This window comes from Gavialis gangeticus, unplaced genomic scaffold (assembly GCF_001723915.1).
Source record: "Gavialis gangeticus isolate Ggan-Ray unplaced genomic scaffold, GavGan_comp1, whole genome shotgun sequence".
Classification (NCBI taxonomy): Eukaryota; Metazoa; Chordata; order Crocodylia; family Gavialidae; genus Gavialis; species Gavialis gangeticus.
Window position 1 is genome coordinate 95,469,470 of NW_017729022.1, and position 17,026 is coordinate 95,486,495.

Genomic DNA, 17,026 nt, shown 5'->3' on the forward strand with positions numbered 1-17,026 from the left:
GTGTGTGTGTGTGTGTGTGTGTGTGTGTGTGTGTGTGTGTGTAAGGGTGGAGGGAGAGTTAGTATGAAGACACCTGTCCATTAGCAACTAGATATAAAACATCAGTTCACTTTCATAAACTGAATAGCTCTGAGATGATTTGTTTAAAGGGGTGGTATGAGATGATTTAGATTTGTTAGAGGAATAGGAAGGAAGGAACTGGATAGGAAGGCTAAGTTGGTTCTGTTGATGGTAAGATACCGTTATACAAGTTAAAAGGGATTAGACTGGTTTCAGGTATATGATGTGATTAGACTAGGGACTTGGGCAATAATAGTTTTGGTCTGCCTTTAAATTTATAATAGGCCTGATTAAACCTGTCTTTAAATAATCAGCTTCAAAAATCTACAAGATCATTCTGAATGGCCCTTTTCATATAGAAAGTACAAAGAAAGCTTGATGTTTTCCCTCTTAACTGATTGTTTTGGATAACAACCTCCGACAGCACGCTGCTAATTCATTCTACTTAAAACAGGCGCTTGAGCTGGGCTGACATTTTATGCAGTCTCTGGGGATCCTGGTTGACATTTTAAAGGGCTTCTAAGCATTTTATAATACCCTAAAATCTGGTTTTAATAATCCATTCTGCTGAAATTGTTAACATAAGGAATCACCTTTTACTGTTTGGCGCTAGATCAGGGAGATATGGGGACATCTTTTTCTGATTAGATATACAGTAGTTGGAATAAAATGTGCAAATTCATTACAGATCCTGTAGAGGTGACAGACAGCATAGCTGACTCCAAACTCTTTACTGTTTTGCTGCCAGATATAGGAAGAAATTAGGTTTGAAAGCAGTGAGAGAAGTTGCTCCTTTTTCTTCCCAGCATCACATTTATTTTTTTTTCTAACCTTCCTCCTCTGCAATGGAGAGGGATGCCCTGATGTCCTCCTCCTTGACAGAAATGTTACAAAGGTCTTCCCTCAATTGCGAAAGGCCAGTCTTTTGAAGTCAGCAGGGAGCTTTGCTGACTTCCCTGGCAAAGGGTGACTAGAAACTTACAGATCAGACAAGTATTTGGGTCTCCTTCTGAGAAACCTTCAATTTTTCTTTAGTGCTTTTTTTAAAGCACGGCTGCTACTGACTGCCGTCAGAGATCTGCATTGCTATTGAAAATGGCTCAGATAGGGTTGTCACTGAGCAGGGGTCATTTTTATAGTGAAATGAGGAGGTGTCCTTCTTAGCATTAGAATTCTCTAGGGATTATGTTTGACACTGCAGAATTATGTTTTGAGCATAAAAATTAGATACATGGATTTGTCACTAAATTCATCTGTGCATACGCTTGTCATCCATCTGTTCAGTGCAACTTAAAGTTGCAGTAATGATTTTATTTTTTTTAGTAAATTGTTTAAAACGTAAAAAATCATCTGTTGGATCTCTTTAGTTTATTTAGGGATTAATTTATTGTTGAGAAATTTCTGTAAATATTTTAATTGATTTTAGAAAGAGATGAACAGTTTACATAATGTGATTAAAACAGATAAAAAGTTACCCCCCCAAATTTCTACTCCAGTATTCTTCATATGTACAAGCACATTTCTAAAATAATTCATGCAGGCACCTGTCATAGGGAATTTCAACCCAAGCAGCTGAAAGTTTGGCGCAGTTATAAATGACTTAAAATAGGTTCTTAGAACAGAAACTGTTTGGTTAAACTTATCTCTGGGCAATGCTAACAGCCCTCCCCATATCTCCATTGGATGCACAGACCTGGATGTGCACATGTCTGCTTGTACATGTAGATGCTGCTTCAGTCCTGATGATGAGGTTGATTGTTGATGGTAGCTTTGATTCTGCAGTTGAAATCTTGCATGCATCCCCCTGACCCTGTACAGGCCTCCCACTGACTTCACTTACATCCCCTGGGCAGAATCAGGAGACACAGGTCTTAACACAAGTATCAGGGTCAGATAGACTTTAGAAGCTCATCATTCATCCTGAGACCTACTGAAACCACCAGATTTTGCATATTAATAAGTAAGCAAATAAAAATGATAAACAGAAAATCAAGACTACATCATCAAAAAATCTGCTTTTTATTTATTATGACAAAATTAGTTTAGTTTTAGTTATTTACAGTATTTCAATACATACTAGTAAATGAACTTTAGTGTATTTTGTAAAAACAATAAAGTTATAGTAATAGGAGGCATCATTTCAGGAGGCAGCTATTAAATATTTGCTCGGAAGAGAAGCGAGACTGCCAGGATTTTTTCACTATTTAGTTTGCAGCTTAGCAAGGAAAAAATAACAATGGCATTTATGTATAAATGTTGTATGTGCAACTGTATGTATAAATATTACAAATCAAAATTCAGTATTTATGGCCCTGAGCTGACAAAGATTTATACATATTCTTAACTTTATCCAGTGTGAGCAGTTCCTAGACAGAGGTCTGTCTGCCCAGATCCACTTGCAGAGCTGGTGCTGCAGGAATTTATCAACACAGTAAAGGACAGTGAATGGGTGGACAGAACACTGTCATGACAATTTAACAAAGTTGATTTTACTTTATATTTGTGTCTAAATAGACGCTCCGCATCCCTGACAACTCAACTCCTGCTCAGTGTATATAAAGTAATTCATGTGTGTACAGTTTTGCAGGACTGGGCCTATTTTAATTATTCTGTTAAACTTTTCTAGGATCTTTTAATTTTAATTCTTTCCCTGTGATGACATATTATAAATATTAAATCTAGTTTTTGATATGTATCCTGTTAACCACAACTCTGTTTTGATATCAAGATATTTATTGTTTTAGTAAATACAAAATGATAATGTTATTTGTTTAATGTATTGGGGGAGGCCAAGATAACTCTGTAATTCTAAATCTATCTAACAGTAAGTCATTTTATATTGTAAGACACTGGAAGTTCGCTAGCAGGGCAAATTGTCACCAATAATTGCACATAGGAATGCCAAGCTGTTTATGTATATCCACCTTAAACTTGTGTTTTTAATTCTTTTTACCCCTTCTGTTCTTTCTATTGATACACATATGTACCTCTGAAGTCTCACACAGCCTAACTTTTTGGACCAGAGTCTGGTATAGCTTGTGGTATTCTTTCTCTTGTCTGACATTTAATATTAATTTTGCTCAACGTCTGTGAGGTTTCTAGCTTTATTATTTATAAAAGAAAACAGTTTGTCAGCAGAAACTCGTGTTTTAAAAGCAACAGGAACTAAAGTGGTTTGTGATTTGAGGCCTCTAGATTCAAATGAATTGTATCACTTCTTCACAGTCTAGCAAAGCTACTGTGCTCTCTCTGTAAGGAATAGATTCTGAGAGCAAATTCACATCTTCATAATCCTGCCACCTCTTACAGGATGCAGCCCTGACACTTCAAATATGTTACCAGCCACCTTGAGCCCTGCTTACTTTTTATCATGGCTTTCATTCCGATTTATGGAGATTCAGCAGAAATGGTACTCTATACTCTTGTCAGTTTCCAGTTGTTTATCCTTGCATCAGCTAAACCTGCTCGCATCTAACAAGCAGCAGCAAGGAGATAGATATAGAAACTCTGTGACACATTTAGTAGTCATTTCCCTGTAGCAAAGTCATTCCATGATGGCTACTGCTGGGCTACTACCAAGCTGCTTTCCAAGATTTTTAAGGCCCAGCTAGACCAAGCCCTGGATGAAATAATCAAGTTGGGGTGCGGTCCTGCTTTTGAGCAGGGTGTTGGACTAGATGACCTCCTGAGGTCCCTTCCAACCCTACTTTTCTATGAATCTATGATTGTATGATTCTAAGATCATTTATGTAAAAGGTAAAAGGTTGTTTCCTTGCTCCTCCTCTGAATGAAGACATTATTTTCCTTAAATCGGTTATCTTGAGATGTGAAGTCATGGGAGAGCAATGTTCAGCCTGCAGGTTGTTGGCCTTTCAGAAACCCAGGCTCTAGTTTGGAATGGAGAACACTGAGGAGCCCACTCAGTCTGTGGGATCGGTCTTCCAAGGGCCTCTTTTCCGAAGGAATCACACTGTTTTCTTCTTTAGAAAGACAGAACTATGCTCTTTGTATCTGAAGACACTCTTGGGGGCACAGTGAGAGTAATAGCATGAGCTAAGTGAGTAAGAAAAAAGGAAAGTACTGACAATCAAATATGACATTATGAATCCGTTATTTTGAGAAATGCTTTAAACCATTTTTTTCCCAATAGGAAAATGGACTATTTTCCAACCAACTTTTCCTTATGGGGCACATGTTTCAAAGCTTAGTTTATCTCAGCTGCGTGGAATGGATCTTGTCCTGAAGCAGTGCTACCATTGATTGAATAATAGGCACTGGATAATGTATTGAGTGAATCTTGCTTTATTGTTTCAATGCTTTATCTATTTTTAAAAATAATGTCAGTTTATGGATTCCATGATTTTTTTTAATGAAATACTTCATTTCCATATTTTTCACCCAACTTGTGCATCAACACAGACAGAAAATAAATAGTGAAGCACTAATATTTTTTATTTATACATTCATTGCCCTCATGTTTATCTCTGAATGGTAGTTAATCATGTAGAAACTGCTCTTTTAATCCTCGGGGTTCTTTTTAATAACACATTTTTTTTACATAGAATCTTTCATCTAAATGAACTGGACTCTGGCTTGGTAGATGCAACAGGCTGTGAAGGGCTCCAGGCCTGGCAATGCAGAGCCCTAGCTCCATGATAGCACAAGGATTGCAATAGCTGTAACACCATAACCCCACACCATAACTCTACCCTTCCCCACCCTGACCCCAAATGGCAGGATGATAGAAGGACAATTACCTTCCAGGCCAAAGCCTAGCCATAGAGCACCTGGACAGCAGTAGACCCCTCTGTTACTTACACCTTCAGAGTATATAGGACTGCAGCTGGCAGAGGAAGGCCTATTATAATATTCTTCTCCTCCAACAATACAAGTTGTCTGCTGAGTGGGAATTTATGACTCTGTAGATGAGGAGCTCTAGGAGTTAAGGCCTCATTGAGACATACAGGACAATTCACACATCTCATATCTGTTGTTTCAGGTTCACTGCAGACAGGTAGACATCAGTTATAATCAGCTTGTGGTTTTTCTTACCACAAAAAAGCTGAAAATGCTTTTTTGATAATGAATGATTAGACATTGATATAATGCAGTTCTAACAGCCAGTACCCTAGACATGGATTTTTATCACTTGTGTCTTAGCCCTGGGTGGAACAGAACAGCCAGTTCACAGCCTACAGAACAGGCATTAGAACAGGAAATGAAGAATTATTCCAGGTCTTAATGAAATTGGGAGCGAACATAGGCAGTGAATCTTCCATACCTACCCTTATAGAAAGTGGCAGGGATTTTTAGTGATTACTAGTAGTCAGTACCTTGGGTTTCTGCCTCATCTGGGCACATGGGCAAGTTTTCCAACATTTTCTTTTGCCAATATGCCTCATTTAAAAGCTGACATATCTAAGAGCAGTATCAATAAAATACTGACTAAAAAGGAAAGAATGCCACAAACAAAACTACCCACAGCATTTCATGTACCACATTGCCATACTCTGGTTAATTTGATATCCGAAAAAAGGGCAAGACCTGACCTCCATTGTCTAAGTGGCTGACAGTCTCACAGTACAAAGCAATAAGTCCACTGGTGTCTTGTCCTGAAAGACATTTGTTTCTCTTACTTAGAAAATGTTTTCTTTTTCTGACAGGATCTCGCTGGAAAGCTATGACAAATCTAGAGAAGCAGCCATACTATGAAGAACAGGCCCGACTCAGCAAACAGCACCTGGAAAAGTACCCAGACTACAAATACAAGCCAAGGCCAAAGCGTACCTGTCTTGTAGATGGCAAAAAATTGCGGATTGGCGAGTACAAGGCAATCATGCGCAACAGACGCCAAGAGATGAGGCAATATTTTAACGTTGGGTATGAGACCTTCCAAGCATACTACAGAATCCAATATAAACGGTCTTGTTCTGGGGGTTTTAGTGTTGTAAAACCTGTATTTTATTTAAAAAGGCTTATATGTTTCAAGGCCTGAGACTCTGCACTGGAAGTCAGAGCTGTTCCTAGCCCATTGCAGTTTCTTTCCTTTATAACTTGGGCCAAAATTCATCTTATTTCCATATTTGTAATACAGAAATGTGATATTTTATGATCTTCAGATGAAGAACACCAAAAAAATGCTGAGTATTGTTTCATCATGGGGCTCTACAAAAGATAGGTGAATTAATCTGTGTAAGTTCATGTTGATTCCATTGATCCAGTTTGCAAAAGAACAACTCTGTACTGTATTGAATATTGAACAATGGCCCACAGTAGGTTGATCCTTACTGGTAAGGCCAATGCAGACAGAAACTCACCTTGAACACTGTCAGTCAGCTCACATTGGGCATGTACTAAGAGCCTGATGGCTTTTAGTCATGCCACAGAGATGTTTCCTCTACAGTAAAATGCATCCTTTGCTGGGTACAAGTCTCAAGAGGACTAGTTCAGATAAATATCCAATTACTTATTGTCCTGATTTACCTGTTTTTTCCCGCTAGAAGCCTGCCTGTGATTCCCTCTGTGAATAGTTTTTGGCTTAAGCTACAATAGGTCAGAAGCAGTAAAAAGAAAGACTTGTTTGGGTTTTTTTCTGTGTCTCCACCAGGAAATGGAGAGCTACAGAAAACATTGTGGATTCAAGTAAAAATATAGCTTCCAAAAAGATGGCATTTGGGTCCTGGTCAGCTTGGGTTGAAAATGGAATAATTTTTACTGTGATTGAACTGGGTTGTGTGTGTCTCTAGTTAATGTATGAGAGCACCAATGAAGAGGAGAATATCTCTCGAGCTGCTGCGAAGTGTCATCAGACAGTGTTTTAAACAGCTACAGTGTGCATTGTTATAATAAGCAGCTCAACAGAAAATTTGAGCTGCTTAACCCTGTGGCGCTGGCAGGTCCAGGGATCCCACTGGTAAGCATTGAAACAAACATAGGGAAGTCAGCCAACATTTGGCATCAAGAGATTAAAAAAAGAGGGAGGGGAGAGCCTTTTTGAAGAAGAATAAGTGGCAACAGAGCCCCCAAACCATTGCTTATCTGACCAACACGCATGCTTTCTAATTTTTTTGAAATAACCCTGCAACATTTTAAATATTCAACTTTCCAGATAAGTCTGACAAATACCACTTGAAAACAAAGCATTCTGGAAATAATTTGTGTAGGTTTTAGAGAAGGGGACTGAGGTGAGAAATCCTGTCTCTGTTGAAGTCAGTGGTAAAACTCCCATTGACTTTAGTAGGACCAGTGGGAGTCAGGATACAGTTCCCTTCCTGTTGCTGGCTCTGATTTGCCAAGTAACCTTGTGCAGGTCATTTAGTGCTGACTTTTTTTTTTCAGAAATTCAGCTCCCGTTCAGGAACCAAAATAACAGACCAGTTTTTCACACTAGGTGCTGATGAATTTTGTAACCTGTCCAGGACTAGGATATGAGTGATGGGCATTTTTTCAAAAAACTTTTTGTTTTCCTTTTCACTTTTCTCATTTGTAATAGATGTTTAATAATGCTTCCCTTGTGGAACCATTGTGAGCTTTAATATCCATAGAGTGCTTTGAGATCTTCCACTGGAAGGTACTAAAGGGGTGGAAAATAGTCTTTGATTATTGAACATTTGCAATGTTATGAAAGCCACCATTTAAGTGTAAAGTGCTCCTATTAAAGATTTAAAAAATTGAAAATCACTGAGTCCCATTTACAGAGACACTGATTCAAAGAAAATAATTTTAGCAGATGAGAAAAAGTAATTTATATCAATGACACAATATATATTGGTACAAAAATAAAACAATAATGATTGCAGATGAGATGGTGCTTTTGAAAGCAAGATGTTCTTCATCAATTGGAACAGTAAAAGCTAGCACAGAATAGTAAAAGCAGTTGTAAGTGGGGGTGGGGGTGGAGGAGAGAGGATTCCCAAGGGTAGTGGACAAACAATTAGCAGAAGAAAAGAAGCTGATTACTGGGAGATCAAAGCTTATCAAAAGGGAAGTGCGTCAAGGCAGAGACAGAAGTGACAATTTTTGCCCAGTCTAGCCCCTGATTGCGATCTACAGCTGTGACCAAACATAACTGCACAGCTGCAGAGTGCTTTAAAAGGGCCCGATCCCATGACAATTTGAATCCTCATTGCATGAGGGTTCAGATGAAGATGCTTCAAAATGGAGTGCCTTCAGTAACTTGTACCTGCGTGCACTGGAAGCAGGGCTAGGCTTATGCAGCTCAACCCTGCTCCTAGTACTGTCTTCAGAATGGGAGGTGGGGAAGGGAGTGGAGGGAGTTCAGTCTGCGGGTTTTTCAGCTGGTACTAGAGGGTGGGGTGGGTGGACTGGAGCCCCCTCCCCTGCCAATCTACTTGACCCACCCTCCAGTGCTGGTTGGGCAACCCCTAGAATGAGCTCCATCTGTTCCCTTTCCTCCCTCCCATTCTGAAAACAATGCCAGGGCCAGGAGAGGGAGAGGCATTGCTAGGGGAATGCAGCTGCAGGCTCACAGGTGCTCTAAACAGCAGCTCAATTCTCCAACCCCCAGAACCCAACAGCATATGTCTGTTGGGTCTGGGGGATTGTTGTCACTCATGGCACTTCCTGCAAAGCACCATGAGTTACAAAGGGGAGCTGCTTTTCTGTCTGTGCCTTCAATCTCACCTTTCATGTATTGAAAGAATCCAGGAATCAGGTAGGTTATTATGTGCCATAAACCAGTATCAGTGTTAAGTCCTTGGTTCCTAGTGTCCAGACAGCTTACGAATTTTTGTTCCCAAGTACATTTTTTACAGGTGTTAGTAGATTTCCCTTGAGCATGAGAATAGTGAGGTAAGAGAGTGGCTGGTCCATGAGAAATGTGCTCCTAATAGTGTCTGTGTGTCTTTATCATTTATATTTTTTCTGTGAGAGTTCATTCTGGTCTCTAGCTGCCATTTAGTTTCACTCACATAGTTGCCATTTAGTGCATTGAATCAAGTATTTTGGGAAAGGTATGCGTAGGAACCATGGAAGGTGAAGTGGCGTCCTAGAATGGCAAGCAGCAAGTATTTAAACATGTGGCAAGTAATTCCAAACCAATGTAAAGATGTTTGGCACTGCAGTCTTTCAGGATTGCTGTAGTGCACCAGGCTTAGTGTGTTGGCAGTACACAGTCAGGCTGAGGAACAGGGAAGGGTTTCATTCTTAATTAAGGATGTTTATCTCAAGAGATTGCACCCTGTCTCCTATGGCAAGGCTTTTCAGTACAGATGGACACACTGCTGATGACATTACAATGTGCAGCATGTACTGAAGAGCATTACTGCAATGGAATTACTTCATGCAGCAAAGAAACAAAAGGAGCATGAATTTTAAACCCCTAGGCTTGTTGGGACCCTGGAGCTTGTCAGGGAAATAAACACTGGTATAACACAGCTAGCATTCTTGATATAAAAAGGGAATTTCGATGGCCTAAAATAATTCTCCTTTCATTACCGCATACACATTCCCAAGGCTTAAGTGTCCTATGGAGGATTTGATCAAACACTCACATTGCTCGCTTGTCTTATTTATTTATTTTAAAATAAAGCATGTTAATCATTTTAAGTATTTTTCCCAGTTTCATATGCCCCCCCCTCAAAGAACCTAGTTTTGATAAATAGCCCTTGCTTTTGTAGGCCCAGGAGGTTGCCCTTACTTATCAAAAGCTGTGTTAACAGGCACTTCATAGCCAGAAAACTCTATTAACCAGCATCCGAGGGACACGGCAAAAGCGAAACTGGAAATACCACTTCCAGGTTTCACCATTGCCGTGAGCAGAGTTCTTGCCACTTGCCCATGGCCCAGGGCAAAGCAGCCTGCGCAGGGCCCCCCTCCCTGTCCCCTGGCACACTGACACCAGGGAGTGCACATTTGATTAACCAGAATATTTGATTAACCGGCATCCCCCATTCCTCTTTCTTCTTCTCTCCCTGCCATCCTGTAGACTTTCTTGTGCTACCTCTAAGGTTTCATGGAATTACCACATTGCAGGGCAAAGCGTCTGGCAATCACTCACCTGCTCAGGTGGGCCACAAACCACTTCTTGTTCCCCTTCCTTTTGTCCTTCAGGTTTCTGGATAAAGGGCTTATTCCAAGCCCGAATCAGGCTTTCAGCTAGACTCCCTGTTCCTTAGTCCATCCCACAATACCTATTCAAACAGTCCAGTCCAAGCTCCCTTTCCTAGCAGTAAAACACTGTCTTGTTTTTGGCCCCAGGTATGCTCTCCATCTTGTGATACTTGCAGGGGAAAGCTTTTTTTTTTTTTTAAGGGAGGAATATTTGTCATTGGCTGTGCACTTCTTCACCCAGGAGAGAACCTGGCATTAGAGGTTTCATAGCAGTTTCATAGTTTCCTGGTAGCTAGGGTCAGGAAGGACCTGAACAGATCATCTAGCCTGACCCCTTGCCACAGGCAGGAATGAATGCTGGGTTCACAAGACCCCAGACAGGTGATCATCCAACCTCCTCTTGAATTTGCCCAAGGTAGGGGCGAGGACCACTTCCCTGGGAAGTTGGTTCCAGATTTTGGCCACCCTAACTGTAAAATATTGCCTTCTGATCTCTAACCTAAGCCTATTCTCCATCAGCCTATTACCATTGTTCCTTGTTACCCCAGGAGAAAAGGACTCTACCTATTTGCTGTTGCTCTCTCCTGATGAGTTTGTAGGCAGTCATCAGGTCCCCCCTCAGCCTCCTCTTGCTGAGGCTGAACAGGTTCCGGTCCCTCAGTCTCTCCTTGTAGGGCCTGTCCTGCTGCCCTCTCACCAAGCAGGTGACCCCCCTCTGAACCCTCTCCAGGCTGGCCACATCCCTTTTGAAGTGTGGCGCCCAGTACTGGATGCAGTACTCCAACTGCAGCTTGACCAGTGTCGCATAGAGGTGGAGTATCACCTCTCTGGACCGGTTTGAGATGCACCTTTGGATGCATGAGAAGGTATGGCTGGCCTTGCTGGCTGCGGTCTGGCATTGGCAGCTCATATTCATCTTGGAGTCAATAATGACTCTCAAGATCCTTTTCCACCTCTGTGCTTTCAAAAAGGGAACTCCCCAGTCTGTATGTGTGCTGTGGATTCCTTCTCCCAAGGTGCAGCATACATACAGGCTGGGGAGTGAATGAACCCAGGTGGCAAATTTCAGATACAGACTCAGTTTCCTAAATCTTAGGGACATCTGCATCAGTTGTTTGTGTTAAGTCTGACTTAAATAACATGATCAGTTAATGAAGGTTGGAAGATAAGGATGGGGGGATTTGTGGTGTGGATCATCTAAGAACCTACCCCACCAATCTCACTATGATGTGCAGTGAAAGTACAAGTTGCTATCCTGCCAGTTGTTTCTTTCCTCTTCCCAGTATTTAAAATATGTTTTTATTTTTCAATTACAGGCAACAAGCACAGATTCCAATTGCTACTGCTGGTGTAGTCTACCCGGGAGCCATTGCCATGGCAGGAATGCCTTCTCCACATTTGCCCTCAGAGCACTCAAGTGTGTCCAGCAGCCCAGAGCCCGGGATGCCTGTAATCCAGAGCACTTACGGTATCAAAGGCGAAGAGCCTCACATCAAGGAGGAGATGCAGACCGATGATGTCAATGGAGAAATTTATGATGAATATGATGAAGAAGAGGATGACCCTGATGTGGACTATGGCAGTGACAGTGAAAATCACATTGCAGGGCAAGCCAACTGATAAGGGTCCAAGTATTGTATGACCTAAAGGACTTCAAGGAAAAAAAAAAAAGCCCCATCTGGTTAAACTTTACCAGTGGTCAAGCACATTAACTTTCTCATACACTGACTGTTACTTTAACTGTTAGTCTTAACTAGTTGGGACATCAGCTGTCTAATAGACATCAGCCTGCATCAAAAAATGAAAAAGGCTCAGAAGAAAGGAAACAATGACAACGACGATGACAACAACAGAAAGAAATAAGCTATGGGTAAAATAATGCCAGTAATTCAGCTGCTATACCCAAGCACTGAAGTCTTACCCGTCGACCTTTTATTATTATTATTTTTTTCAAATAAACTTTATGGCTGTTTGTTCTACAATGTTCTAGAAATTCTCACTCAGGTACACAGTGCCAACAAGTGGCTTGTGAATGTGTTTTGTTGTTTTGTGCTACAGTTTAAAGAGAAATAAGATTTTTTTTTGGTAATGCACCTGACAGGAAAAAAAAAAAGATAAAATTCCGTTTACCCCTCTGCCACCTCCTCTATCTCCTCTCTTGCATGTTTAGCATTAGAGGCACATGCACATGTGCATATGTCTGGCAGGGAAGAGAGTAGAGGGGAGTCTGTTTCTATAAACTCCACAAAGCAGTTATTTCCCTTCTAGAGAGGACTTCTCTTCATCAGTTGCACACCACACTGAGTCTCTGAGCAAGTGCCAAATTTGTACTGAAGCGCTGAACTAGTCCAGTTTTATTTTTTTTGATTGGTCTCTTTTGTTTTTGTTTCCTGTTCCGTCTTAAGTTAGGATATCATTATGTCTTAGACAATCCCTTGAAAAACCTGATATACCAGCAGCTGGTGAGATTAGACACATTTCTGAGTTTTTGTTTTGTTTTTTAAAGGAAACTGTAGGTGCCATTCTCAGGTGAAAAAGAGAGAGAAAGACGTAAGAAATTTAGAGAAAAATATTTTATGATCTTGGATTTTCGTGCGTGCATATTTATGGTACTAATAATATTGGACCATTGTGGACAAAAAATAACAAGTTCCAGGATGAAATCCCACACCCTGCCAATGATTCGGCCTGTAAGGAGCCTTTGCTTTTAATTTACACTTCAAATGGCAGCATATATAGAAGATTGTTCAGAATGTAACCTCACCTATTTATTACAGGGCAGGGAAATTGGAAGCATTGATACATAACATGAGCCTAAATAGATTAATCTGATGTCCAGTTTTAATGGACATCAGATAGCATATGGGGCTGTGTTCAGATCTCTCATCCCATAAGACAAATTTTAACTAATATTTTGCTCCCCCTATACATTGGTATCAGTTGGGTGCCTATGTATGGAGAAAAAAGAAAATATCAAAGAGGAGATTTAAATCTGGCAGTAGAGTTTGACCCACCCCCTCCCCCAGGAGGTGGGGTATACCCAGACTCAACAATTTGCAGGACTGCAGACCAGAAAATAACTATTTCCGCTATGCTCCAATAACATATTTTCAATACTATCCAGAGTCTGATTTTCTCTGTTATCTTACTTGTTAAATTCTTCTGTAGTGATATGTATCCTTGTTGAAGACGGTGGAGTCTCCCACGTGCAGCTGGGCAGAATTTAGCCCATTTTATTTTCCACTGAGTATTAAAAAAGAAAGAAAAACACAATGAGACAGAGCCTCCTTGTGTTTCCTGACTCTGATCCTCTACTGAAAAAGAATGTCCAGTTTTGTGTAGGAAGATGGAAGTTTTAAATCTATACCAAACGTCGCAAACGAACAAAAAGGCTACCTCTGATTTCAAATAAAGGCTATCAGAGATTTCCCCACTGTCCTAGGAAACAGTCTCATGTTACAGAAAGAAAAGCATTCCACCGAGGCACCTGTTTGCTAACATGGGGTTCCTTCCTGTTTCTCACAGCCGTAGTCTTAACTCACAGCAGGAGTCTCATCATTATCTATCGGTCTCCTTATTTGAGTAAAGACTATATGTTCATTAGAGCCCATTGCTAACCAAATAGAAGGAGGTTGGAGATGAGAGGGCCTGACTGTGCAAGTGGTCCTTGTGCCAACCAAATTTTAGACAGTAGAGCAATCAGCTCTCACAAATCCAGTTGTAGGACTGGGGCCTTTCTTTGCCTGAATAAATACCACTTGAAGTGTAACATTACTCTGCAGACCTTGCAAAGTAAATGACAAACATATGCCATGTAAGAGTTAGGACAATACTCTGACCATAGGTTTGGATACATGATATTTTCTCCCTACACCATCTATTTTTATTCTTTTACTTTTCTGCTTTTGATTTCTGCATCAAAAATTCTTTCTTTTCCACTTTCTCTCTCTCAAAAAGCTTGCTCTGAAGTTATGCTTGGAGTAGCTGATCCTCTCCTCCATGTCAGAGAGTTTGTTTTTTGGATTTTATTTTATTTTTTTGGTTGTATTTGAGGACTGTATTCTTTTTCAGTTGAACTGCCTCTTCTTGCTAGTGTTGTAATGGTAATTATAATAATAATAATAATGGTCAGCTGTTCCCAGATTAGTAAATTATGTATAATTTATTTTATTTCCCTTTTTCTCCTACTTTATTCTGTTCTGATTTGGCAGTATAGCAAATGAAGATGTTAAGATATTTTAAAATGACACTGACATACTGCTCCTTCCCCCCACTTTTTTTACATATATACATATGAAAAAAATCACTTCTTCCTCTGCTTACACCATTCCTTTTTCCTTATTTTAATTTGGCCCTAGTCATGTCAACTTCCCATGTTTATTATGATGGAGTGAATTAATGGGAGTGTTGTTTTCAATCTTAATTAACTTCTGCTCTCTCATCACTCATTTTAGTTATTTAATTACACCAGTCATCTAGAGCCAATTTTTGAAGTACTCTGTTTGGATAAGAAGAAAAAAATAGACAATTGTTTTTATATCATTATTATGTACAATGTGAAGACAGGTATTTGCTTCTTTCCAACCCTCTCCTTCCCCCCTTTTTTATTTTTAAATTTGGTCCCAGTCTTTGTGAACAAATTACTTCTGACTCTTGTGGGTTTACCTCACATTTGCTGGATACTTGATTTCCATATGCTCTGATTTAATTACATCACTTTGGGCTATGAGAGTACTTTGTTTTAGTTCCAGGTAGGTGCCACTGAGGCAGGTATGGTTGGAGCAAATCTCAAGCATAGAGGGTGAAATCCTGGCTGAGTGAAACCAATGGAAAACTTGCCTTTGACTTCAACAAAACCAGGACTTACCCAAAAACTTTGGGCTTGAGCCTGCAGACCTCACTCATGGGAGCAGCCTGTGAATGAGAAGTACTTGCATACAGGTAAAGGCTGCAGGCCTGAGCCCTATTTTAGATAATGGGTGGATATGAAAGAACTCCTTTTGGGGGCGAGCTGTGCTTTATATACCGTGTTGTCCTTGACTAAGGTTCAGAATGAATGCTAAAAAGAGAAAAAGGAAAATGCTTACATACAAATGTCAGTCTGTGAAACTATGCTAGGTCCTGGGGTTTGGTCAAATTTTCAAATGGGTAACTTGAACACACTATGCACTCCCAGCATGGGGATGCTGAAACTGATGCAGCCACGTAAAAATGGCTCTGAGGTCTCAAGACAAAATTAAAATAACACTGAATTGCTTTGCTGGATCAGAGCCAGAGTGCCCATTTATGTGTAGTGAAACACCCATGTTTGAAAATGTAGCCCTGCTTACCCCATTTGATTTCTTTAAAGAAAAAATGGATATTTATAGAAGGTGTTCTTGTCTTGTTTCTTTCTTTTCCTGGGTCTACGTGCCCTATGGTTCATTGAGAAACCAGGTTAGAAGAGATTAGGATAGTATTAACCTAAAAGGGCATAAATGGCCTAGCATATACATTGGCCTAACTCCCCTTTTTCCTGGGAATCGGGAGATTGATGATCTTGTTAGAATGTTGTGTTGGCCACACATTCTGTTTCCTCTTAAATCGGGGTAGCTCCTTTCTCCAGTACAGCTTGTGCACTTCTTAGAGAACAATATCTGAGGTGAGGAATAGGGGTAAAAAGAAAAAGAAAACGCAAGGCGCTGGCTTCTAAGCTCAATGAAATAACAGAGTATATCCTTTCTCAATTTCTTCATGCCTTATGTTAGTAAAATAGGATTTTTTAAGTGCATTTAACATCTTTATTTAACCGTTCCACTATATTAATCAGGACCCCAGAAAAGAACACTAGCTATTATTACAGCATTTAATTAGTTTGTAACCAAATCCTCTTATTACAAATGCATATGGAAGAAATTCTTTCTTCATAGACATTATTTCAAAGATTTGGTTTATGCAGTAGACTCTTTTTAATTAAATCATTTTTTAGAAAAGTAAATTGTCTTTAACCTTTTTACAGCACATTTTCAGAGCTTTTTCTTTTTTTAATCCAAAGAGATGAGCTGTTATTGTCCCCGAAGAAGCCTCTGACATCACATTTGTAACATCAAAAATAATTATACTCAGTGGAAACGTGGACTTCACTTAGCAAGAATTCATCTGCTAGAATTAATGGCAACTACATAATATATCAGATGTTTAAGGGCATGGTTTATCAAATATGAAATATTTTTGTCTGCCCACTTCTTGATAGAATCATATCTTCAATTCTGCAAGGATATGTGAATAATTCACTAGATGTGGATTCAAGTATATCCTCAAATTCACAGGGCATAGGGTGGATGTTTAACTTGCTTTATATTTACATTTTTTTTCAACTTTATCTTAACTTGTCGGTTTCCCAGATTGAAGAACATGTCAAGTTCGTTTTTCTACTGACTGATTTCTCTATTCCCCAGTGTTTTTTGTCACTGGTTTGCTGAAACAGTATTTATATAGCTCCATTGGCTCTAAAGCTCTTACTCCTTCTAACATTTTGGATTTTACAAGTGAAAAGAAAATAGAAAAGAATATAGAGACAATCAAATGCCTGGAGCTTAAAACAAAGTATGTGCAACCTACCATCTCACTTGAAATTTAATAAAAGAAATAATTATGTAAATATAACATAGAGTTATAGATTTATATTTTGTTCATAACACATAGTGTAATATAAGTTGTATATTTTCATGTTTTGGTTTTATGTTATCATTCATGCCACAATAAATAAAAAACAGGAGTTGATGTACTCTTTAAAAAAAATGTGGGTTGCCACCATCCTGGTTTTTCTTTTTCTTTTTTTCTTTTTTTCTTTTTTTCTTTTTTTTTTTTTTTACTTTTTCCTTTTTTTTTTTTTTTTTTTAATTCCCCTTTTTTT

The 17,026-nt window shown here is 39.5% G+C and overlaps 1 protein-coding gene across 12 annotated transcripts in view; it reads left to right on the forward strand.

The window, feature by feature from the left end:
* SOX5 (SRY-box 5) overlaps positions 1–12,238 on the forward strand; it is a 671,039-nt gene extending 658,801 nt beyond the window's left edge. For all 12 annotated transcript variants that reach the window (XM_019515645.1, XM_019515646.1, XM_019515641.1 and 9 more), the window contains 2 exons: positions 5,724–5,940; positions 11,448–12,238. In XM_019515645.1, the coding sequence (XP_019371190.1) occupies positions 5,724–5,940; positions 11,448–11,751 (521 nt within the window). In that variant the 3' untranslated portion in view covers positions 11,752–12,238. The remainder of the gene's footprint in view (positions 1–5,723; positions 5,941–11,447) is intronic.
* The last annotated feature ends 4,788 nt before the right edge of the window (positions 12,239–17,026 follow it).